Source organism: Castanea sativa, chromosome 6 (genome assembly GCF_040712315.1).
Source record: "Castanea sativa cultivar Marrone di Chiusa Pesio chromosome 6, ASM4071231v1".
Lineage (NCBI taxonomy): Eukaryota > Viridiplantae > Streptophyta > Magnoliopsida > Fagales > Fagaceae > Castanea > Castanea sativa.
In genome coordinates, this window is record NC_134018.1 from 56,426,178 (window position 1) to 56,452,166 (window position 25,989).

At 35.8% G+C, this 25,989-nt stretch overlaps 1 protein-coding gene across 1 annotated transcript; it reads left to right on the forward strand.

The window, feature by feature from the left end:
- Positions 1-4,224: 4,224 nt before the first annotated feature.
- Positions 4,225-24,822, forward strand: LOC142641305 (uncharacterized). Its single transcript, XM_075815710.1, has 6 exons — positions 4,225-4,305; positions 18,508-19,037; positions 19,657-19,849; positions 21,185-21,249; positions 21,391-21,604; positions 24,543-24,822. Exons 1-6 carry the CDS (start codon positions 4,225-4,227, stop codon positions 24,810-24,812), a joined length of 1,353 nt encoding a protein of 450 aa, XP_075671825.1. The 3' UTR covers positions 24,813-24,822.
- The last annotated feature ends 1,167 nt before the right edge of the window (positions 24,823-25,989 follow it).

The following is a 25,989-nucleotide window of genomic DNA, read 5'->3' on the forward strand; positions in this document are numbered from 1 at the left end:
GCTTTAAAAACAAAATATAGATTACACTTTACCTCTCTAAACAATACTCATTATACTTTGCACTATAGACTTTTAAATTTTCATTCAAGTTAATAGCAAACTTAAAGACATGGTACAAAATGTAACAAGAGTCATAATTTAGGATACAAAATGTAATAGGAGTCATAGTTTAGGGTGCAAAATATGCATTCGAAAAGTTTATGGCACAAAGTGTAACATGAGGTATAATTTAGGGTGGTAAAATGTAATTTTCCCATAGATTATAGATAATTAGATGATAAATTATCGATATTATATTAGATTAACCTATTTAGAGCACTAACATTCGGGGATGCATACTAGTTTCTATTGTACACCTTAAAAACCTATTTTATCTATTTTATCATTACATTTTACAACTCATCCAGCATCCTAGTTTCTATTTTTATATACAACTTATTAAAATAATATTAACTACAACATTAGATAATATAAAGATCGAAAAAGTGTAGAGAGAGAGAGAGAGAGATTGAATAAAATATAGTTTTTAAGTTTACATCCTAAGCTATAGTTGTTGAAAAAAAAAAAAAAAAACATACCTACCTTGAATGAAGCATGTTTTTAGTGATTTTGGTTGTGAAATAGTAATTGGGGTGTTTACACTTTACATCTCATAATTCTAGTGGTCAGGCAATAAATGCCTATTAACTTAAAAAAAAAAAGTCAAAGCTTTTAATCACAAGAGACAGTTTTATATTCAAGTTGAATGGATAGCTTTACATTTATTGTCACATTAAGTATCCGTTTGGATACACATTTTGAGTTTGTTTTTCAGTTTTTTTTTTTTTTTTTTTGCAGGACAACTTTTTCACGGTTTCGGTTACTGTTTATGAATAGTAATTGGTAATGTTCAGTACTATGCGAAAGACAGTTACTGTTTAACACTGTTCATGAACTGTTTATGCACTGTTCATGGGACCCACAAGCATTTTATTCAGAAAAAAATATTAAAAATGGGTCCCACAGCACTATTCACACATTTAAAAATTATTTTGCTACAGTATTTTGAGTTTTCAGCAATAAGTTCTATCCAAACCGACCCTAAATGACCAACTTTATATTTATTGTTATGATTTTTGATAATCTATTGGGCATAGAATTCAGAAGAAAAGTTAAAAAAGAAGAAGAAGAAGAAGTGGTTCTTAATAAACCATTATCACACTTTTAAATTAAGAAGATAGAAATCGAGCTGGTTATTAACGTATGAGGTATGGGAACTTATTTTCATTCACTTTTCTTGTTTTGGTCACGAGGAGCTCGATTGTGTGGTCATTTCTCAAAGTCTGCCGGGAAGAGATGGGCCACCATCACTATTTTCATCTTATCATTTGTTAGCATCTCCCTCTGTTGGATTTGGATTCAAAAGGTAAGATCCTCCCAAGTAAGTTTGTTTATATGTTTGTTTGTTTCTCTTTGCTTATTAACACAGATAATAGAAAAAAAAAATGATTTGCTTGCTATATATTTTTGGAAGTGAAATGAGCATTGAGCGGGGAAAAGCACACCTTGTTACGGTGCATGTTTCCTCTCCCTCACAACTATGGGGAGCAAGAACATACATTCGTAACAGAGTATACTTTTTCATTGAGTAGAGTTTTGTTTCTTTTTTATTATTATTATGAAGGTGTGGGCACATTGGTGAGTGGTCAGGGGTGACCATCCAATTTTATTTATTTATTTATTAAATAGATTATAGGGATATTTCGGAGCTTTTATAAATGATTTCTTGGTAGGTGACCATAATTATTTGTAAGAACTTTTGCAAAAAAATTAGATTCATTATTTTTTAACGAAACAAAAATTAGATTCACTATAAATGTGTCATTCTGCATAACTTTCATGACATGTCAAGAGTTTCTCACAATCATAAACCAAAAGCCTGTATCAATTCTTATGATAAATTCTGGATAGGCCCACCCTTTATAGCCATATTTGAAAGTACTCTCATCTCTATTTCTAAAATTTAATTATATTTAAATTAAAAATATACTTTCTTCTATTTTTACTATCCAATTTTTTCTTCTTAAAAATAAAAACATACCAACTTTTTAAAATAAATCCTATATCCCACTTCTTATTTTTTTATTCATTTAAAAAATTAATTATCAAGTCCCCCCCCCCCCCCCTCCCCTCAAAAAACCAACACTTAGCCTTCCTTTAGCAAGTTTGGCCACCCAACGCCTAGATTGGTTGGCTTTAAATAACTATTGAATTTCTTATTTTTCCCTCCAATTAAATTGCCATTCACACATGGATTCCAACTAACTTAATTGATAAAGACTTTAATGGTTAAATAAGAAATTTGAGATTTAATTATCGACTACACCAAAGAAATAAATTTGTATTTTGGTCTGATGATAAAGAGCGAAAATCACAAAAACAAACGTCATAAGTTGAAACAAAAAAAAAAAAATTGTCGTTCACACACACTTTAATAGGAAATTTGAGTTTTTTAAAACCTTTTTTTTCAACTATTTAGGGGGAGGGGGTGTCATTATAAATAATTTGCATTTTAGGGGAGGTAAATGTGATAACAAATAATTTTAGAGAAGGTCAGTGTAATTTTTCTAGAAAAATAATATGACTAGTCTGGTCTAAAGAAAGGGTTGAAAGCCCTCATGATATAATTTTGAGTATGTATTTCTGTATGTTTCGATGGAAAACTTTTTGTGAAAATAGTTTATCATGTTTTTCAATGTTTAGTAACATTAGAAATTATTAGTAAAAAGAAAACTATCTTTTGGTCAATGGAAAACCCTTATTTAAAGAATGAATTATTTTTTAGAGATTTTTTTTTCTGCTAAATTTTTCTTAAAAAACAACACTATTTCATGCCATGCTACATAAAGGGAGCTAAGAGGCAATATGAATATTATTGAAAATAACTCTATCTCATTTTGAGATCACTACCAAACATAGAAAAATTATATAGCTTTCTCAAAAATAAAATTTTAAAAATGACTCATTTTTTTTTAGAAAACAATACTGTCAAAATAAACGGAGCGTAAGAATCCAAGCCTTAACATATGTAATATATTTCTTTAATGGCCTTCATGATTGAGTGGCATCTTGGATTAAACTGTACTACTAAAAGAGGAATTAGCACCATTGTGAAGACTAAACCTTTTGCTTAAAGAAGTTTTTTATTCCATTTTGCTAAAAGAATCTATACTATTAATAACAGGATTCTTTGTTTGGATTTCAACATTTTGCGTACTAAAATACACTCACACAAATTCCTAAACTCTCTAAAATACCCCTATCTTTTAGTTAAATAATTTTAAATTAAAAAAATACAAACTGGTTAAAAGAATAATTTATTGTTCTTAAATTTTAGGCTTTTTTCTTTATCTTTCCTATTAAGTTTAACTCTTAGGACACTATCTCTCTCATTTTTAAATATTATTTCACGTTATCTTGCCTTTTTTTTTTTTTTTTTTTTTGAGAATAATCTTACCAATTTCTTTTTTTTAAGAAGAAAAACAAGGTTATTTATATATCATTTTTAAACATTATAAACTAATAAATAAATAAATAAGAATATTATTGCACACGCAAAGCCTATGTGATAAGTGTAGTTTATAAATAATCACGTGTTGTTGTTGTTGGTTTTTTTTTTTTTTTTTCTTTTTTTGAGAACAAATGACGTGTTGTTTTAAAATTTTAATCAATAAAAAGGCAGATTGGTATCTTCCAACCTAAATTGTAATGTGAAATGCAATAAACTTATTCAATTTTAATATAAGGAACTTAGAAAAATGATGTTATAGAAGCTTATGTAGCAAAATATTACGAAACCAATTAAAAGTCAAACGTATTCGATTATTTATATATATATATATATTTATTTATTTATTATAAATTATAGATTATGATTATAGGCTAGACAATAGATTAAAGATATTTTATAATATAAGCCATTATTTTGTATAAGTACTAAATGTTTCTCACCTTTTAGTAAAAGAAAAAAGAATCCAACACTAATAGGAATCTCGCAATTTTCTTCCATTTTTAGTTAGATGTGAAACACGACACATGATATTTATTTTAAATGCCATGCGGCGTGTATCTTACATCTAAATAAAAATGAGAGGAAATTGGAACTTGTGTATAAATATCGGAACTTGTTTTTAGTCGATTTTCTGGTTTTGGTCACAAGGAGCTCCATTGTGTGGTTATTTTTCGATGTCTCCTGGGAAGAGACGGGCCTCCAAAACTATCTTCATCTTCTTCTTTGTTATCAGCTTCATCTATTGGATTGACAAGGTAAGTCCCTCCCAGGCTAGCTATTATCCTCCCAAGTTTTTTTTTTCTTTGCTTATTAACATAGTTAACAACAACCTCTTTTTACTTTTAAAAGTTATAGAGGTGTTTAACGTGGTTGTTGACCATAACCTTCGTTACAGTGTCCAGAGTTTTCTCATTTTCTGAAGTCATAAACCAAAAGCCTGTATGATTATTGTGGTCTATAATGATCAAGCCCACTCTTGATGGTCATGTCCTAAATCACTCACATCTCATCTTTATATTTAAACCAAAAATCTACTTTTTCTCTATTTTAACTATCAACTTTTTAACCATATCCTATCTGCCGATATGGCTATATCCTCTTCTTTTTTCAAAACATCAACACTTAGCCTGCCCTTTGGCAAAGTTTGGGCTGTTTGGCCACCCAACACCCATATCGGCCGACGGGGACTACCAAGAACTGAAGTCAACCATTGCTTTGGCAAGAGAAGAGAGAAAGAGAAAGAGACAATGGGTTTTGGGATAGAAAGAGAGGAAGAAAAATAAAAATTATTATATAAAAAATATATAAAAAGTACTAGAGTAATGAGTTATGACTATTTTTTATGGGAAATTCTTACATGTGCTGGGAGCAATGCTCCCTCTTCTCGCAAGAGGGCGAGTCCCATGGTGGGTAACTAGATATTTCCCATTTTTGATAATATCGAGTAATGACTATTTGAATCTATCTATTAACATTATTACCAAGACTAACTATAGAGAACAACCCCCTCAAAAAAAAAAAAAAAACTATAGAGAACAACTGTAGCATTTTTATATATTTACTGAGTGGAAACTAGTGGGATGCAATAAGGCCGTTTTTATGTGTGACTTGAGGAGATTTGACAAGTAAAATAAAGGAAAATTAAGCTAAACTCTACTGAGTTTTTTATTTTCATACGTAGCTTTTTATTTTAGTTTAGAATAAGAAACTCACTTCTTTTAAAATGTAAATTATTTACGCAGACTTTTTTTTTTATATGAAACTATATATATATATATATATATATATATATATATATATATATATATATATTGTAAGTGCACAATTTGTACCCGGTCTAATCATTAAATGGACCAAGGTCCAAAGAATCTTATACAATGAAATTTGTAGAGTATGGGTTTGAAACCTAGGTTAGGAATATTAGAGAGTTAATAAACAGGCTAGAATGCCGCAATCTATGCAAATAATAGACGAATATGACAAAAATCTCTCCTCGGACATAAGCCGAGGACCACTTGTATTGCCTTTCTTTCTTTGAGCAGATTACAATTGGTGTTCAAGTCTTTTCCTCCCTCCCTCTCTTCATACCTCTCCTGTCTTCTTATATCCATCTTCTTCTTCCATTTATCTTCCACGTGTAGCACAGATTTTCCAAATAGATACTTGTCCCATCCACCACCTTTTTGAAATCTTGAAATAATAGCTGGAAGACTGAATATTACTGTTCAGAGGTCATTTCTCCATTAATGCGGCCAAGGAGGTAGATGCAGGGCCCTTAATGCGGTGGTAGCAGCTTTTTTCCTCTAATATTTCTCGCACATTCTTCCTTCCAACGAATGCTTGGATCACGCCTTTACTCAACAGATCTTCCAGAATTCTGTCTCTAAACCCTTTAGTACGTCCAAGGCCTTTACTGGGCCCGTCCGAGGAGATACTCCTCCTCGGACAACTCCTTCTCCCCTTGTAGAACGAACTAGCCTGTGGGCCTCGAATGCTTTGCTTGAACAGACTTACGCCACCAAATCGGGCTTAAGGCCCAAATATATATCTATTTTATTTATTTTTCCCTCACAATAGCCCCTCAAAACTTCATTCTTCTCTGCCTCCGAGGAGAAAAATGGAGTTTTGACCTAACGGCAGAACTTCCACACGCTCTACGAATTGCCACATGTGTAAGGGTCACTTCGCTTCGTTTAAACCGTCCCTGACGCTTAGAAACCTGTAACACTTGCATTAATGGCCGTAAGTTACACCCTGTTCCCCATGTTCAACGGCGAGATTCACATCTAACGGCCCAGGTTCCTCCTCAAAATTTAAGCAGGATAACTCTGATTTGAAGCCGCCTCCTACACGCCAAAATGCCTAGAAAAATGAATTTCAATCTACTCTCTCAGAAATCAATCAAATCCAAGACTTACTCATTCTCTCTCCTTTCAAGAAGCTCGTGAAGAATTGTCTAGCTATTTCTCGTAAGTTCTCAATCTTCTTCATTCATTTCTCCTCGGCTTTTGTCCTCGGCCACCAATTACATTCTCTCTCCTCCCAAACATCCATTCTTACCCCTACCAAATGGGTAGATTCAAGTGTTTAGTAGATACCGATGCTGGTATGGAGGGTTTTTGGGCCAAGTACCATATTCCCCCAGACGTAGGCCTAAAGTATTGTCCTGTAGAAGCCATAGGTGACGCTAGGAAAGAGGGAGAAGTGATTATCCCCATCATCGCCTTTCTAAAGGGTGGGATGACCCTTCCTATGAGAAATGTAACCAGTGAATACCTACGCAATCATAGGTTATGCCCAAACCAATATACACCCAATGTGTTTAGAATCCTAGGTTGCGTCGACGCTCTAAACGAGCAAATGGGTTTGAACCTTACATGGCACGACATCGTTTATATGTATGAGTGCCATAAGCTTAACGGCGTAGGGTATTACCTTAAATCCAGATCTAGCATTGTTAGGCTAATATCCTGTCTTCCCAAATCCAACAAAGGCATAAAAGACGACTATCTCATCGCCTCGGGGAACTGGTCTGACGGTCCTCATTGCCCAGTCAAATGGGGAGACCCAAGTGTGACTCTATAGGAGTTAGATTCCCTAACTTGTGACTTAGTCCTATTTAACCAGACCAATTCTGGTTGCATTATTTGTTGTTTCATTTGAGTTGTCATTCGCTGCTGACCTAACCATGCCTGTCTCTTCTGATATTTCTGCATATAAACACCATGTTCGGCCTAGTTTAAGTCACTGCAGCGTCGCAGATCTTAATCGCGTTCTTTGATCCGAAGTGTTCGTAAGCGAAGATTTGCAAGTGAGGGTAGCCCATCTAATATTAGGATACAACCCTTGATCAGAGGACTTCCAAGAGATTGGCAACACGATCACCGGAGATGACCAGAGACGTAGAAGAATAGACGTTTCAAGACCGGGCTGCCTTTCTATCCACGAACTTTTGGACGACCCCTTCGTCATTTTGTACTCTCGCCCCATCGCAGCAGTTCCACTCTCAGCGCATTCGCAAACAACAGCCATCCAAGAAGAACCTACATCCTCGCAACAATCACTCGACAATCAATCAGTTTTGCCTTGAAGAAGCTGAGAGACCTCGAGATGATCATCTTGTCATCCTCTCAGACGAAGAATAGGTGCCTGTAGAGACTTTCGGCATAAAGGGTTTAGTGATAGCACAGCCCGACTCCAGCTCTGAGGAAGACGACATGTCAACCCTTAGAAAGCTGATGACCAGGAGAGACACACAGGCCCCCAAGAAAGAAGCGGTTGGATCACAACCCCTTCCTATCCCGCCACCACCCCTTCCCTCCACTAATCCCAAGGTTCACGTCCCAGATCCTAAGAAGAAGAGGAAGAACGAGGTCGAGGAGACAGAGAGGGAGAGGCAGAAGAAACCTAAGCAACAATAACAACAACAGAAGGTAGGCAAAGGTAATACACGCGCTTCTTCAGTGGAGAGTGGGGAGAGTAGTGACCTGTCTGAGGTACGTCGCACACAGGCCAACTGGTCTCCTGAGCTGAAGCTAGATGGGACCCCAATCTCCTGCCAGTCTAGTATCAAGGCATTCCAGCAAGGACACGCTCCTCATCTGGCTGAGGCTTTGGAGTGGCCTTTTCTCCTGCCAAAGGACATGGATGCCCTGGATAAGATGACTCATCCACATCTCTTTCTCTCCTTCAAGAGGGACTTGGCTTTGGTAAGTGTCCCGCATTTACTTCCACTCTACTGCTTTCATTATGTTTTAGCAAAAAAATCGTTCGCACGTACTTTGGATTTACTTTAACAATAATGCATTTGTTTAATACTTTAATGAAGGCCATACAAGAAGTCTTTGCCGTGAAAAAATGGGTGGAAGACTCTCGGAAAAAAGCTATAGCTGAACTTAAGGTCAAGCTGGAGACCGAGAAGGCTTTAGGCCAAGCCCTTGCGGAGAATGAGAACTTAACCAAACAGCTGACAGAGGAAAAGAGGGAGAGAAATGGTGCTGAGGCCAGCCTTAAAATGATCAAACTTCAGGTGGAGGGAGAACGCAAACTTCTGCGTCAAAAGGATGAGGACTTGTCCAAAACCAAGCAAGAAAACTCCGACCTGAAGAAGGAGCTTGCTCAAGTGAAGGAAGAGGCTTGTACCTTCAAGGAAAGCGTGGAGGCCGCCAAGTAGGCTGCTTACAAAGAAGGGGTTGAGGCGACAGAAAATCAACTGACAGAGGAGTTCGCAGAGCTATGTAGGGAGTATTGCCAACAAGTATGGGCAGAAACTCTGAACGTGGCAGGAATTCCCTCCACCTCTGAATTGAGGAAGCCCGAGAACATTTGGATCCCTCAGGAAATTCAAGTGATTGAGGAGCTTCCTCTTGCCATATCTGCCCTCGAGATAGTGCCTTCAACACAGCCATCCATCATTCAAGAACCCATTTCAATTCCTAAGGAGCCTGCTGGTTCCGACAAGGAGAAGGAGCAAGGAGGGGAAGCCAAGAAGCTTCCAAGCATGGACGCCGAGCCCAGCATTCCTCCACAAGTGGTGAAGGACAAAGGGAAACAGGTCCAAACCTCTTTCAAAGTGGAGCTCAAACAAACAGAGGAGAACAAAAAAGGGGATGCCAACACGTCCAAGCAAGACCCTTCCACCAAAGCTTAAGGCTTAGACCCGTTAGGACCCCTTTTCCTTAGGAATTTTATTTTAACCTTCTTATTTTGGAATTTTATTTCTAATGTATTCACTGACAAAGATTAATGAGAAGTTCGAAAGGTTGCTATTCGACTGGTTTCCAATCTTCTGTAGAAAAATACTAATTCGCTTCACCTTAATGCACAGTGAAGTCTTTATAGCACCTCAATCACCAACAACTCTCATAAAAGTACATTCATTTTATCAATCTTATTCATTAGCAGACAAATCACGCATTGAAACTGTAATATATGAAGTGCAACAACACTCAACCTGAGACTTAACTTAATATTTATTTAGGTGCATAGAACAAAACATTAAACTTACCATGGTTTAACGGTACGTCCATTTCCACGAGACATGTAACCACAAGGCATGATTCGTGTTGGGTACTTAGAATGATGGAACGAAGTATTAATTTCCATGAGGTATGTGATCTGAGGACCATGTATGACTAGGTTTCTGTTTGATGTTTAGAACAGCGAATTGAAATGTTAATTTTTTCAAAGTAAAAGGTCCGAGTACCCAACGTAACTAAGGTTCTATTTAACACCCAAAAAGATATCAATTTCCATGAGGTGTGTGATCCGAGGACCATGCATGACTAAGTTTCTGTTTGATGTTTAGAACAGCAAACTGAAATGTTAATTTTTCCAAAGTAGAAGGTCCGATGACCGACGTAACTAAGGTTCTATTTAACACCCAACAAGATATCAATTTCCACGAGGTATGTGATCCAAGGATCATGCATGACCAAGTTTCTGTTTGATGTTTAGAACAACAAAATAAAATGTTAATTTTCCCAAAGTAGAAGGTCCGAGGACCCGACGTAACTAAGGTTTTGTTTAACACCCAACAAGATATCAATTTTCACGAGATATGTGATCCGAGGACCATGCATGACCAAGTTTCTGTTTGATGTTTAGAACTAAGTAAATCGAAATGTTTCATAATGATAATTGAGCAACAAATGGCAAAAGAGCTTTTCATTAATAGTAATACCTTCGTAGGTTATTTACATTCCAAGGGCATTGTATAATTTTTTCATCTAAATCAACTAAACGATATGACCCTATGCCCGCTACAGAAGTAATTCGGTATGGTCCTTCCCAGGTTGGTGCTAACTTTTCCCACGCTAGATTCTTGGAAGTACCAATAACTTTCCTCAAGACTAAATCTCCAATCGCAAGTGGCCTTAATTTCACATGCGTATCATATCCTTGTTTGAGCTTCTGCTAATAATAAGCCATTTGAACCATGGCGGCTTCTCGCCGTTCCTCAACCAGATCCATGTTTTTTTCTAGCAAGCCATTGTTATTTCCCTGGCTGAAAGCACTCATCCTTAATGTCGGAAACTCAGATTCTAAAGATATCACCGCCTCAGCCCCGTAAGTCATGGAGAAGGGTGTTTCTCCTGTAGATCTTCGTGGCATAGTCTGATATGTCCATAAAACGTGTGGCAATACTTCTATCCATCTACCCTTTGCGTTGTCCAGCCTCTTCTTAAGTCCATTGACTATAACTTTGTTAACGGTCTCGGCTTGCCCATTTTCCTGAGGATAAGCGAGAGTGGAGTATCTATTTGTGATGTCTAAGTCATCACAATACTTCCTAAATGCTTTACTATCAAACCGCACACCATTATCTGAAATAAGTGTGCGAGGTACCCCAAATCTAGTGATAATGTTCTTCCAGATAAATTTCTTGGTTTCCACATCCCTAATATTTGATAAAGGCTCAGCTTCAACCCACTTGGTGAAGTAATCAGTTCCCATGAGTAGCCACCTTTTATTTCCCACAGCCCTCGAAAAATACCCAACTATATCCAGTCCCCAGTAAGCGAATGGTCAAGGACTAGACAAAGGATTAAGGACACCACCAGACTGATGAATATTGGGAGCAAACCTCTGGCATTGGTCACATTTTCTCGCATAGTCCTGAGCTTCTTTCTGCATATTGGGCCACCAATATCCCTGAGTCAGAGCTCTATGGGCTAAGGATCTCCCCCCAGTGTGACTTCCACAAATTCCCTTGTGCAATTCTTCCAAAAGTGCCTCCGTCGCTTCAGGGTGTACACATAGCAGGTATGGTCCAGAAAAAGAGCGTTTATACAGCTTCTGATCCTCAGACAACCAGAATCGAGGTGCCTTTCGACGAACTTTATCTACTTCAGACTTCTCCTCGGGCAGAACATCGCTTTTTAGAAAAGAAACTACGAGGTCCATCCAGCTAGGTTCGAGCCTTATCATATGGATACAGACGGCACTTGTGGGGGTTAAAGTCGGTTTTAGCAACTCTTCGACGAGGATAATCCTAGGCAGACATTGAGCAGAGGACGTCGCTAAAGTAGCCAACGAGTCTGCATGCGTGTTTTCACTTCTAGAAACATGCGTAAGGATAAAAGAATCAAACTTGGATTGTAAACATTTAACCTTAGTCAGGTATTCTTGCATTCTCGGATCCCTAGCCTCTATGGTTCCCAGCACCTGGCCCACGACTAATTGAGAATCCCAGGACATATGAACTGACTTGCCCCCCATTCTTTGGATCATATCCATATCGACTAAGACAGCTTTGTACTCAGTCTCGTTATTAATGGTCGAGAACACTAATCTCAATGATTTCTCAAAGGTAATTCCCTTAGGGGATACCAAAACAAGTCCAACACCTGATCCTCTCTAGTTTGCTGCCCCATCAACATACACTTTCAAAATTGGAGGCCCTTTGCATGTGATCATGCCAACTGATTTTTCATCCATGTGCAATTTCTTTGCAGTTTCTTCTAACGATGGTTTGGTGAACTCTACCACCAAATTAGCGAGGACTGGCCCTTCACAGAGGTGCGCGGAATATATTTGATATCGAAAACTCCCAGAATAGTTCCCCACTTGGCTACCCTCCTCGAGTAGTCAGTACCTTGCAATACTGACTTGAGAGAAAGTTGAGTCAAAACCACGACGGTGTGGGATTGGAAGTAGTGAGGAAGCTTTCGTGTAGCATGGACTACGACCAGAATTGCCTTCTCCAAAGGCAAATAACCCACCTCAGCTTCATTCAAAGATTTTCTAACATAATAAACCAGTCTTTGTACTCCACCGTCGTCTCTTATCAGAACCAAGCTGACTGCATGGATAACTACAGCTAGGTATGCAAATAGGATTTCATCGACCTCTGGCCGAGACATGATGGGTGGCCGAGAAAGATATTCCTTAAGTTGTTGAAAAGCTAAAGCGCACTCCTTGGACCATTGAAATCCTTTTCACTTATTTAAAAATTGAAAAAAATGTCTACACCTATCAGCGGACCGAAAGATAAACCTGCTGAGAGCAGCAGTCATTCTGGTCAATTTCTGCACTTCTTTCAGATTCTGAGGTGGTTGCAAGCCCTGAATGGCTTTGACCTGTGTCGGATTTACCTCTATTCCTCTATGAGTCACCATGTAGCCTAGGAACTTTCCAGAGGCTACTCCGAAAGAGCATTTAGAGGCGTTAAGACACAACTTATATTTCCTAAGTGTTTGAAAGGTGTCGTCCAAATCTTTCACATGCATAGGTACTATCTTACTCTTCATTACCATATCATCCACATATACCTCAATAGTCTTCCCAAGTTGCGACTCGAACATCCTGGTCATCATCCTTTGGTAAGTAGCCCCTGCATTTTTCAGACCGAATGGTATCACTTTATAGTGATAATTCCTAGTAAGAGTAATGAAAGCAGTTTTCTCCTGATCACCCAACGCCAAAGGTATCTGGTGATAACCTTGGAAGGCATCTAAAAAACTCATTCGAGGATGTCCAACTGTAGCATCCACTAGCTGATCGATGCGAGGCATCGGGAACAAGTCTTTTGGGCAGGCTTTGTTCAGGTCAGTGAAGTCCACACATACTCTCCACTTTCCGTTCTTCTTTTTTGCTACGACAGTATACGCCAACCATTCTGGGTAGAAAAATTCTTTAATTGCCCCAACCTTTTTTAGCTTGAGCACTTCCTCCTTGACGGCCTCGACATGTTCTTTCGAAGAACGCCGAGGTGGTTGTCTCCTAGGAATAATGGCAGGATTGACGTTCAAATGATGGCAAATGAAATTTGGGTTGACCCCTAGAGCCTCGTAGGGATCCCATGCAAATACATTGATATTATTTTTAAAAAACATCACTAATTCCATCTTCTCTTAATATGGAAGCCGTATCCCAACCTGAAAGAACCTTTCAGGGTCCGCATTTATAAGAAATGTTTCCAATTCTTCACACATGGCCTCCTCTACTGTCACAACATTGGGTGCATCCAAAGTTGTTAATTGCTATAAGTTTTCCATAGCTGAGGTTGAGGATTCTGATTTGGCTTGATGTAGCACCACAGCCGATATGCATTGTCTTGCTACTGTTTGGCTCCCAAGAATTTCATCAATCAATCCACTCAAGGGAAACTTCACTTTAACATGTAAAGTCGATAAAACAGCATCCAAAGCATGTAGCCAAGGCCTTGCGACAATGGCCGTGTATGGGAAATATGCGTCAACCATAATGAAATCTACGTCAACTATTTCTGGGCCTGACTGTACGGGCAAAAGAATTTGCCCCTTTGGAATGACAGTCTTCCCTTCAAAGCTTATCAACGGTGAATCATAGGGAGTGAGATCCTCCAGCTTTAACTTAAGCCCCCTGAATAAGTCAGGGTACATAATATCCGCACCACTACCCTGATCAACCAGCACTCTCCTAACGTCATACTTCCTTATCCTTAATGTGACCATCAGGGCATTGTCATGTGGTTGAATGGTCCCAACCTTATCTTCATCAAAGAATCCCAAAATGGGCGTACTCCCTTTGATCCTCTTCGGCCTCGAACTAGACTCCTCGGCCTAGGAATGTGACATCACCATCACCTTTGTAGGATAGGAACCAGTTCTACTAGGTGCAGCGAAGATGACATTAATCGTTCCTAAGGGGGGCCGAGATGGGTTGTTCTTCTGATTATTTGAACCCAAATGATTTCCTTGTCCGTTGGGTTGATACATGTGTTGCTTCAATTTTCCCTCACTAATAAGTTGCTCTAAATAGTTGCAAAGTGTCCGACAATTCTCGGTAGTATGACCTACATCGTGATGATACTGGCAAAAAAAGTTTTGATTATGTTTCGCAGGGTCCCCCACCATCTTACTAGGCTACTTAAAATAGGGTTCCTTGCGGACTTTCTCCAGCAATTGGTGCATCGGTTCTCGGAACACGGTATTAACTACTTGAGGATTGGCTGAACCAGATTGCCCTGAAAAATCTCTCCTCAGCTTATTGTTATGGTACCTCTCAGACCTGAAATCCCTCATCTCTTGAGGGATAACCTTCTCCTTACCCTTACCTTGTTGTTGGTCTTCCTCAACCCTTTTATACTCGTTAATGCGATCCATAAGCCAACGTATTCTCCGCACAGACTTTTTAGTCAGAGATTTCCTTAAGTCATGATCAGTTGGGAGGCCCACCTTAAAAGTGTTAATTGTCATCTCGTCAAAATCGCCATCGATTTCATTAAACATCTCCCAGTATTTGTCAGAGTATGTTTTCAAAGTCTCACCCTCCCTCATGGCCATGGATAATAATGAGTCCAAAGGCCGAGGGACTTTGCTGCATGTGATGAATCGAGACGCGAATGCCCTAGTGAGTTCCATGAAAAAATCAATAGACCTTGGCTTTAGTCTGTTAAACCATCTCATAGCAATAGGCTCCAGGCTAGAGGGAGAGACTTTGCACATCAAAGTTTCGTTTTGAGAATGTACCGCCATCCTCAGATTAAAATGGCTCACGTATTCGACTGGGTCTGTCCTGCCATTATAGATGGTGAAGGTGGGCTGGGTGAATCGCCGTGGGAACCTTCCCTTCTTGATCCTGCGTGAAAAGGGTGACTTGGAGAGTTGGTGCAACTCCCGGCTCATAGCATCATTTCCTAAGCCCTTAGAAGGAAACTTCTTATGCTTACGACCTGGAAGCTCATCCTTCTCGTAGGAGAAGGTTTCGCTAGAGGGAGTCTTGAACCTTGGACTGTAACTACTTCCCTGGGACCCTCTAGAGGAAGGATTGGACGGAGGTGAAGCCCACCTTCGTCTGACACGGTGTAGCTTTTTCTTAAGGTGGTCAATCTCCCTCTGCATGGCCTTGGCATTATCCTCATAGGTGGCCCTGTTTCCACCACGTGAATGGCTTGCATCAGGATGTACTGTATGCACACTTCCCTCTTGATCCCTCCAACGCTCAAGACGCTCAAAATGATCTTTGCGCTGGGACCTATGAGACTCTGCATGATGCGAACCTAAGCCTGCCATGATGTTCCAATTCCTTCAACGCTAGATTCCCATAGACGGCGCCAATTGTAAGTGCATAATTTGTACCCGGTCCAATCACTAGATGGACCCAGGCCCAAAGAGTTTTATACAATGAAATTTATAGAGTATGAGTTTGAAACCTAGGTTAGGGATATTGGAGAGTTAATAAACAGGCTAGAATGCAGCAATCTATGCAAATAATAGACGAATATGAAAAAAAGCTCTCCTTGGACATAAGCCGAGGACCACTTGTACTGCCTTTCTTTCTTTGAGCAAAAGATTACAATTGGTGTTCAAGTCTTTCCCCCACCCCCTCTTTTCATACCTCTCCTATCTTCTTATATCCATCTTCTTCTTCCCCTTTTCTTCCACGTGTAGCACAAATTTTTCAAATAGATACTTGTCACATCCACCACCTTCTTGAAATCTTGAAATAATAGCTGGAAGACTGAATATTACTGTTTAGAGGTTATTTCTCCATTAATGAAGCCAGGGAGGTAGATGCAGGGCCTTTAATGTGGTGGTAGCAACTTTTTTTCTTTGGTATTTCTCGCACGTTCTTCCTTCCAACAAGTGCTTGGATCACGCCTTTACCCAACAGATCTTCCAGAATTCTGTCTCTAAACCCTTTAGTACGTCCCAAGGCCTTTACTGGGCCCGTCCGAGGAGATACTCCTCCTTGGACAACTCCTTCTCCACTTGTAGAACGAACTGGCCTGTGGGCCTTGAATGCTTTGCTTGAACAAACTTACACCATCAAATCGGGCTCAAGGCCCAAATATATATCTATTTTATTTATTTTTCCCTCACATATATATATATATATATATATATATATATATATATATATTATTAGTCAAAATTGAGAGAAAATCTAATTAAATTCTAAATTGGAGTCTAATTATGCGCCATGTGTCTCATCTAATTTTTAAATTTGTGCGTCAAGTGAATTCTTAGATGCAAAAATCAAAGAGTCTAAATTCAATTAGATTCTAAATTAAAGTTCAATTTTGTGCCATGTGTCCCATCTAATATATAATTTTTGTGGCAAGTGAATTATTGAATGTAAAAACTAAAAAGTCTTAATCAAATTAGATTATTATTATTATTATTATTATTATTATTATTATTATTATTATTATTATTATTATTATATATTGCCAAAGTTGAGAGAAAATCCAATTAAATTCTAAATTGGAATCTAATTTTGAGCCACATGCTTCATCTAATTTTTAAATTTGTCTGTCAAGTGAATTATTAGGTGCAAAAATCAAAGAGTCTAAATTCAATTAGATTCTAAATTAAATTTTAATTAAAATTCAATTTTGAGCCATGTGTCTCATTTAATTTTTTAATTTTTGTGGCAAGTGAATTATCGGGTGCAAAAACTGAAGAGTCTAGATCTAATTAGATTCTAAATCATGTCTAATTTTGTGCCATGTGTCTTATATAATTTTTAAATTTGTGTGTCAAGTGAATTATTTGGTGCAAAAATCAAAGAGTCTAAGTTCATTAGATTCTAAATTGAATTTTAATTAGAGTTCAATTTTGTGCCATGTATTCCATTTAATTTTTTAATTTTTGTGATAAGTGAATTATTGGATACAAAAACCAAAAAGTCTTAATCTAATTAGATTCTAAATTATATATATATATATATATATATATATATATATATATATATATTTATTAATAGCCAAAACTGAGAGAAAATCTAATTAAATTCTAATTTGGAGTCTAATTTTGAGTCATGTGCTTCATCTAATTTTTAAATTTGTATCAAGTGAATTATTAAGTACAAAAATCAAAGAGTCTAAATTCAATTACATTCTAAATTGAAGTTCAATTTTGTGCCATACATCCCATCTAATTTTTTTAATTTTATGGCAAGTGAATTATTAAGTGCGAAAATCGAAAAGTTTAGATCCAATTAAATTCTAAATCATATATGTGTTTGTGTGTGTGTGATTGTGATTGAATTTAAATATACCCGTGCACATATATGGGGGGTTACATACTAGTTATATATAAGACTCTCCTCCCCCCTAAATGACTGAAAAAGAGTTATAAACATCTTGAACTTACCTTCTATTTAAATTGTTGTGCACACACCCCTTAATAAGGGGGAAGGGGAGATGAGTGTAAGAACAAAAAAAAAAAAAACAACTTTAAGGGATGTCAAATAATTTTCCCAATAAATAATATGGCTAGTTTTTTTTTTTTTTGGTTAATATTGGTTGGGCTTACTCTTAATTTCTTGAGTCTAAAGAAACGGTTGAAAGTCATGATATATTTTCAAAGGGTGAGGTTTGGGTCCAGTGTCCAGTTGCACTAGACTCGTTGAGATTATAACACGAGTCTACTTTTGAACACATGTCACTATCTTAACTGAACTAGTGCACTACATGCACTGGACCTAAGCCTCACCTATTTTGTAGACTACTACACCTTTTACTTAAAAGAAGTTATTTATTTATTTATTTATTCCGTTTTGCTAATCAAGACTCATAAGCTACAAGCCATTGGCTAACCAAGTAATTATTCGAGGCATATACTTTCAATATCGTGGATCTTGTAAGAAAAAACTCTGTTTAAAAATTTGAATACATTGGTCCCACTTAAATTTTGTTATACATTCGTTATTGCACATTTCATATACACTTCACGCTCTCATAATTTTATCTGAAATCATGTTTTCAAAACATGATTTGAAAGAAAGTGATAAGTAAATTTGGTAGCTTCCAACTTAAATTATAGTGTGAAATGCTATTCATTTATTCAATTTCAATTTGAAGAACTATCTATTAACAATTTAGCAGTAATAACTAGAAGAAACTAAATTTATAATTGGTGCTTTCTTTTTCGCCTAAAGAAAACAAGTATAATCTTTAATTTTCTCGGTTGTGCATTTTCTATTAGAATGTATACATTTTTCTTATATAATTTCTTCTTCTTTTCAAGTCTCTCATAACAGATGACTTTTCGCCAAGTCCTGTAGAGCCCCTTGGCCAAGCTGATTTCCCACTCAATTGCTCCAATTTGAACTTAACATTAACAGGCCCAAACACTTGCCCAGTGACAACTGAGAAAGAGGAATCATCTCCTGTGGCATGTCCAGAGTACACCCGGTGGATCCATGAAGATCTACGACCGTGGAAAAGTACCGGAATCACGAGGGATTTGGTGGAAAGAGGAAGAGATTATGCAAATTTTAGACTTGTGCTTGTGAAGGGAAAGGCTTATGTTGAGAAATATAAGGGGTCATATCAAACTAGGGATGTCTTTACAATATGGGGAATTTTGCAGCTTCTGAGGTTGTACCCTGAGAAGGTACCAGATTTGGAGTTGATGTTTTGGTGTGGGGACGAAACCGTGATTAAAAAACGTGACTACCAAGGGCTTAAAGCAACGTCGGTGCCACCGGTGTTCAATTATTGTAAGGATGATGAAACACTAGACATTGTCTTCCCTGATTGGTCCTTCTGGGGTTGGTAAGTTTCCTTTTCAAATTTAATTACAATTTGATTGCAAAAAGTTACTTGGGGCATAGGGTTTTTTGCTGAATATGAAAATGATATCATATATCCAATCCATTCCCATGTGAGGATGGTTTACATGCATCGAATATATGATATAGTAGCTCGCTATATGTAGTAGGTTTCTCACAAGTGAACCTCGTGCATTATTAGGGTCTACAAATTTTGAGAGATTCGTCGTATGCAATCGAAATAGAAAATACTCCCTCCAAAAATAGGTGTATACAACACTCCCTTCGCATATATATTAAACACACAAACACTTGTAAATCTCACACACCTAATATTGTATATCCACAAGATGAGGTACTCGTAAACAATAAACTCACCCCATAATAATTTTCTGAGATGGTCGACATTATATTAAGAGCTTACTTATCTAGTTAAGTAAACTTGTAAAATAGGTTATACTTCTTTGATTTTTTCATATGATTCAGTTTCTAACAGTGCTTATTATAAAATAATAATATTAATTATAACAGGGGTTGCACTCCTTTGTTTTCTCATGTGATTCATAGTCATTAATTTTTTTTTGGTTTCAAAAAAATCATTAACAAAACTTTTCCTTCGTTAGGCCTGAGATCGATATAAAGCCATGGGGGGCAACCTTGGAGGCCCTAAAAGAAGGCAATAAAAAGATCAAATGGAAAGATAGAGAACGCTGTGCTTACTGGAAAGGGAATCCGTATGTGTCTGAAAAAAGAGTAGAGCTTATGAAGTGCAACCTCTCTAGCAAAAATGATTGGAATGTTTGTTTATATATCCAGGTGAATTTCTTTATCAAATTCCTTGATTTTTATTTTAAGGAATATTCATTCAATTCTAGTATGAGTGGTCAATTGTTTAGTTATCCGGAACTTTTTGCTAACAATATTTAGTAAAAGAAAAGGCATTAAATACTTGTGCATGAAACAGGGTTGGCTTAATACAATTTCAGGCTTAAAGAAAAAATTTAAATGGGTTTTTTCATAATTAAGTAATACTTAAATAATATTCAGTTTATTAACCATCAATTTAGTAAATGTTTTATATTACAAATTTTTATTAACAACCCATTATTCTTACTTTTAGTACGAATAATTCACTTAAGCAATGCTTGAGATATTATAAATTTTACTCCATAAACCTTACAAAATGACATGTCATCAATTAAAAAAATTAACTAATTCAAATTCATTTATTACATTGTTTCAATAACACCAATCACATTTTTGCCACATCCGTTCTTAAATTTTTTGTAATAAAATTTGTGGTAGTTTAGCATTTTTTTTTCACTTAATAGTGATTTGGTTGGATTTATATTAATCTATATTTATTTTTGGGAAAATTCTAAAAGCTATCGAAAATTTTATTACAAAAATCTTACAAACTGATATAAAAGAGAATGTGAACGGTTGCATTTCAACAAGATAATAAATGAATATTTGAATTACTTCTTGTGATGGTGACACTAAAATTTGTAAGCTCTCTATGAAGTAAAATTTGTAATATTTATAACATCACTCAATTTCTCAAGCATTCTTAAAAATAGAGGAAAAAAAATAAGTTATGCCCCCTCTTTTGGGGGGCCTTTCTCTAGTAGGTGCCCAGGCCTAGGGTTGGTGGGCCAGCCCTGACATCACATGTTTGGTTGTCAAAACTGTGAAAAACACATGTAATTATTTTAATGAAAAACTATATTAGTTATCTCATCTTTGCTTTTCACATAATTAGTTGTCAAAACTGTGAAAAACACATGTAATTGTCTTAATGAAAAACTAAATTAGTTATCTCATCTTTGCTTTTCATGAAAAAAATAGCCATTGAAGTGGAACATTTTTTCAAACAATAAATAGTTAAGGGGCCATCCGTTTAAATAAATGATATGGAGCATCTTATTGAGAAACAAGTGAGCTATTTCTTTGTGAAATTGTGCTTAATTTCATATGTGGAAATTATGCAAAGATCTTGTTTGATCCTATTTTGGAAGTAGAAATAGTGGTTTTTTTCCCCTCTTTAGAAGAGATAGCGTGAAAGAAACATATAGGAAAAAAGAACAAGGCAGACAGGCTTTTGAGAGAAATTTGGAACATATTTATTTCAACTATTTTATCTGTATTCAGGATTGGGAAAAAGAATCTAAACAAGGATTCAAGAACTCAAAACTAGAAGACCAATGCACCCATAGGTAAATATTGCACTACGTTAATTTTCTCAACAATTTATTTTTCTTCATCTTTCTTATAATTTCCTTTGAAATATGTCATAACACATTCATAGTGTTATTTATGACATTATTTTCTGTTTTGTTTGGCTTTTTCATCTGAAGATATAAAATTTACATAGAAGGAAAGACATGGTCAGTGAGTGAAAAGTATATTCTAGCTTGCAATTCCATGACCTTGCTATTGATGCCTCAGTACCATGACTTTTTCACAAGAAGCTTGGTGCCCATGCAACACTACTGGCCCATCAAAATAACTAATAATACATGCAGAGATCTTAAGCTTGCTGTCGAATGGGGCAATAATCACACCGACAAAGTAAACCTCTCTTACTCTCTTCCCCTCTTGACACAACCAAATTTAGCCACATGTGGACATGCATGTGTGGTGGCTTTGTTTTCCTAAAACATTTCTCTTTTCTTGAATTATGAAAAACATAAACCAATGCAAAACACTTATATAGAATTGCACTGTTTAAAAGCCTTCTCAAAATGATGTTAATTGTTTTTGTTAATTTTCTATTTTTCCTCAGAGAAATAGCACTTTTTTTTTTCTAATTTTCTCATGGAATGCTTGTTATATACATAGTAGACTATGCTATACATTTTGGAAAGAGTAATGATAAGGATACTAAAAAATTTACTACATAAACATTACAAATTATTGACATATCACTAATCACAAAAAACTAATTGAAAAATACTAAAACTATTTTTTTGTTTAGACCCCTTTAAAAAAGATTGTTTACACCTAGTGAAGTACTTATTTAGATTCATTGTGAGATCTAGATTAAACAATAGTATACCATATCATGCATAGCAGAAAAGTAAAAAACACAAAGATATGATCACCCAAAAAAACTAATAAAACTAAATGTTTCAAGATAAAAACCTAGGGAGAATTTGACCTAACTATCCCCAACGTAAACAAATCTACTAGAAAGAATTGAAGTTTACAAAAGATTTAACTCCTAAATCTAATGCTACCTCTGGTAAAACTTACTAGCACGACCACGTGCAACTCTGACTCCACAAACTTTTCTCTCTTCAATTTGCTAAACACAAGCTCCCACGCTTATGACTTTGAGATCTCACCCAAAGGTTTGAAATCGCCAATCGCTGTTAATCTTGTAGCAACAACTTGGTTCCACTAGCACTTGATTATTGATCTCGTTCTGATAGACACTTGTAGAGTTAGAAGGTTACAAAAAGCTCACAAATCTCATAGGAGTAACTCACAAGTCTTCCAAGAATCTTCAGAACATAGTTAGGGTTTTCCTTTTATATTTAGAAGTGTTGGACTGAAACCCTAAACATTTTCGTAGGCTTGAGCCTGATTTAAAATCTGCAAAATTAACTTTTTAGCGATTTTCGATCGATCGAGTTTCAAAGAACTTGAACTCTCCTTTGTGCAACTTGAATATTCTTGAATCTTGGTTTGTACAATCTTGAGCAATGTCTAACACCTAATCTAGACATATTTTTGTTCTCAATTTGCCAACATACACAAAATAAGAATCTAAACATTTAATCCAAAATAGTTGATAAGCTAAGAATGTATTAACCCCCTTGTGATGAATTAACCAATTAATTAGCCAAGTTAATTAATTAATTCAATTAATATGCAATACGTGTGGTAGTACAAACAAATCACCAACTAATTTAAATGCAGCGGAAAATAAAGTTGACACGGTGATTTGTTTACGAATTGGGAAAACCACCAAAGCAAAAATCTTACCGGGTAATTTTAAGGTTACCACTCTTGAGAATCCACTATTATCACAACAAGCGGTTACAAGTAAAGGAATTCCAGTACTTTATACCAACCTACAGTTGAACCCTTACCCCAATACACAATTGGACTTGTTTTGTAGTAACAATCTCTCATTTTCTATGCACGGCTCCCAATATGTGACAACCAATCGATGTACGGATCCAAGTACGTGACTAACACACCAACTTGAGAAGGATGTTGGTTGCAAAGTTCTTCAATTCATCAACATGATGAAAACCAAGAAGCTCCTTGGTTACAAAACCCTACGACGTACAAACGCAGCAACTTATTCAAGAGAAATATGAACTAGGGTAAATTCTATCTCCGGTCACAATTTGCTTGAACAAAAACTTTGCATCAAGTTTCATCAATTGAGACGGCTCTTAAAATAATCCTTATACATATTTAGAGTTGTGAAAAAAGAAAGCCTAAACACATACACAAGGATATGCGTGATATCAGATCTGAAAAATTGATTTTTCGTAATTCTCGATATATAGGTTATCTGTTGAGCAGCTGTTGAGAATCGGCTAAAGAAGCCTTTTAAACCTCGACAGATGCAATCTGTTGAGCTAGTTGTCGAGCTTTAAAATACAACACTTCTTCACTTGTTTCTTGAGCAGATTTGCATGTCTTTAACTCTTGACCTGAACAACATGTTTCTTGAAGACTTAAACCATCCTAGATCTACCCAATTACAAGTAAAGTATGTTTTGTCAAAGGATTAGCCAATTCTAAATGGCATATGTTCTTAACATGATTTACATATGTCCTAACAATATATAGAACCTAACAAAAATTACTATCAATTTTACTAATCCTCCATCTATGATCCCTCAACTATAAATTGTGTCGATGTAACAATTCAACTTTCAAAATCAAGTCACAATGTCATCCTTATGTCTCCCATTTAAATTTTAACGTAATTAATAGTTGAAAGTTGATTTAGCTTTAGAATTTTCACACTTTTTATAGATACCTTTTAACTTATGCTCCATTTGCTAGATTAACTAATTTTGTCAATCTGATTAAGATTTAAAAGAAGAGAAGTTTCATAATGATATTTACTTGATATTGAAACTTAAGAGACGAAGTTGATTCAACTAACAATTGGGGGATTAAATTGACACAACTAACACTCAAGGGACCAAATTAACCTTTATCGCATAATTTGATGACAATATCAATAATTAACCCAAATAAATGTCTTAATTTCTATTTTCTATGATTGATGACTCATTAAGTTATAAAGCTTATAGAGTAAAATTTGTAGCATCTTTAACATCACATTTATTTATTATGTTATTAACGTTGTACATATTACATTCATTGATACATTACCTTATAAGCAATGTGGTAGTCAACAATAGGACCCAACATGCACTATGTTTCTTATTGGTGCTAGACATGCTTCAAATTTATTTATTTCTTTATTTAATTGTTTTTCTTCACAATTCTATCTCCTCTAACGCTTATATTTCAGGCACAGAAAATTGGAGAGGCAGGAAGCAAATTCATTCAAGAGAACCTTAAAATGGACTTTGTTTACGACTACATGTTTCACTTGTTAAATGAATATGCAAAGCTTTTGAAATTTGAACCAACAATTCCTCCAGGAGCGTTTGAGGTTTGTTCTAAAACAACGGCATGTCAAGAGGGTCATGAATTTCTGAAGATTAAGAATTTCATGGTGGAGTCCATGGTGAAATGCCCTAGGGATACAGTTCCATGCACAATTCCTCCTCCTTTATGATCTTCCAAGTTCCAACTATTGAAGTCATTTCATCAAAGAAAATAAAATATAATGAGAGAAGTAGGTATAAGGGAGAATGAATATTGGGAGAAACTAGTTAGTTGAAAATTTGAAATACAGTAAGGGCCTTTGTTGTTTGTGTGTGTTTGTTTTGAAGCTTAAAATTTGGAGTATAATCCAGTATTTAATTTCTCGAACTTCCATTTGGGCTTTGAAGGTTATTGTAAGTTTCTAATGAAACTTGTGGCTTAAAACAATAAGGGCTTTGAATAGGGTTGGCCCAAGGCCTAGGCAAGTTAGGCCTAGGCCTAAGGCCCAACCCAAAAAAAATTCCTTAGGGAAAAAAAGGCCCCACTTCCCATAGTTAAATGCCTAAATTTTTATTAAATTATATATAATTTTTAAAAGGTTATTCATTTGTTTTATTAGTGATATTAAAGATACTACAAATTTTACTATTGATTTACAAATTTTCATGTTATTAATTACAAAAAAAAAAGTGATATAAACATTTATTAGTTAAATTGATGAAGTTCATCAATAAGAGTCAATGTCATATTATATTTTGAACATTTTATAGTACATCTAATTAGCGCATTTTTCTTTTTCATCTATTAAGACTCTTAAAATACGAGACTAATATAACCTTAACCCAATCGAAACCCTAAAATGTTTCAAAAAGATATTGCAAATGTGTTAAATCATCAATTATAGATTAGTCTCCACTAATAGTTTGAGATTTTATTTTTTGTAAACTGATTATCTACAAAGCCACACACCAAATGATATATCTCTCTCTTTCTCTCTCTCTCTCTCTTTAAAACAAGATATAAAAATAAAAATTAGATTAAAACTTTACTTAACTATGCATTGTCATATATCCAAAATAAAACATCTTTTTTAATCGTAATATATTTTTATTTCTTTTTATTAATATTTATAGTTCAACTATGATATTCAATTCTCTATATGAAATTAACATTAGTTTAGTTAGAATTATTCATCAAATTATGTATTTAATTTATCAAATTAACCTTGATTTGATTAGTATTAAATAATTTTGTTTAATTAATATTCACATATTAAAAGCCCACATAAAGTTTTCGCCTTAGGGCTCTGGCTTTGACGGTTGGGGTGTGGAATAGAAATTTACATGAGTTGGGCTTGGTTTCTAGGC

What these genes read in the sequence shown, in the direction of transcription:
- LOC142641305 (XM_075815710.1), top strand. Translation starts at nt 4,225, where the DNA reads ATGTCTCCTGGGAAGAGACGGGCCTCCAAAACTATCTTCATCTTCTTC. An exon ending in ATGTTTGTTTATATATCCAG is followed by an intron (nt 19,850 to 21,184) that starts GTGAATTTCTTT and finishes ATCTGTATTCAG; the next exon opens with GATTGGGAAAAAGAATCTAA. An exon ending in GCAATAATCACACCGACAAA is followed by an intron (nt 21,605 to 24,542) that starts GTAAACCTCTCT and finishes CTTATATTTCAG; the next exon opens with GCACAGAAAATTGGAGAGGC.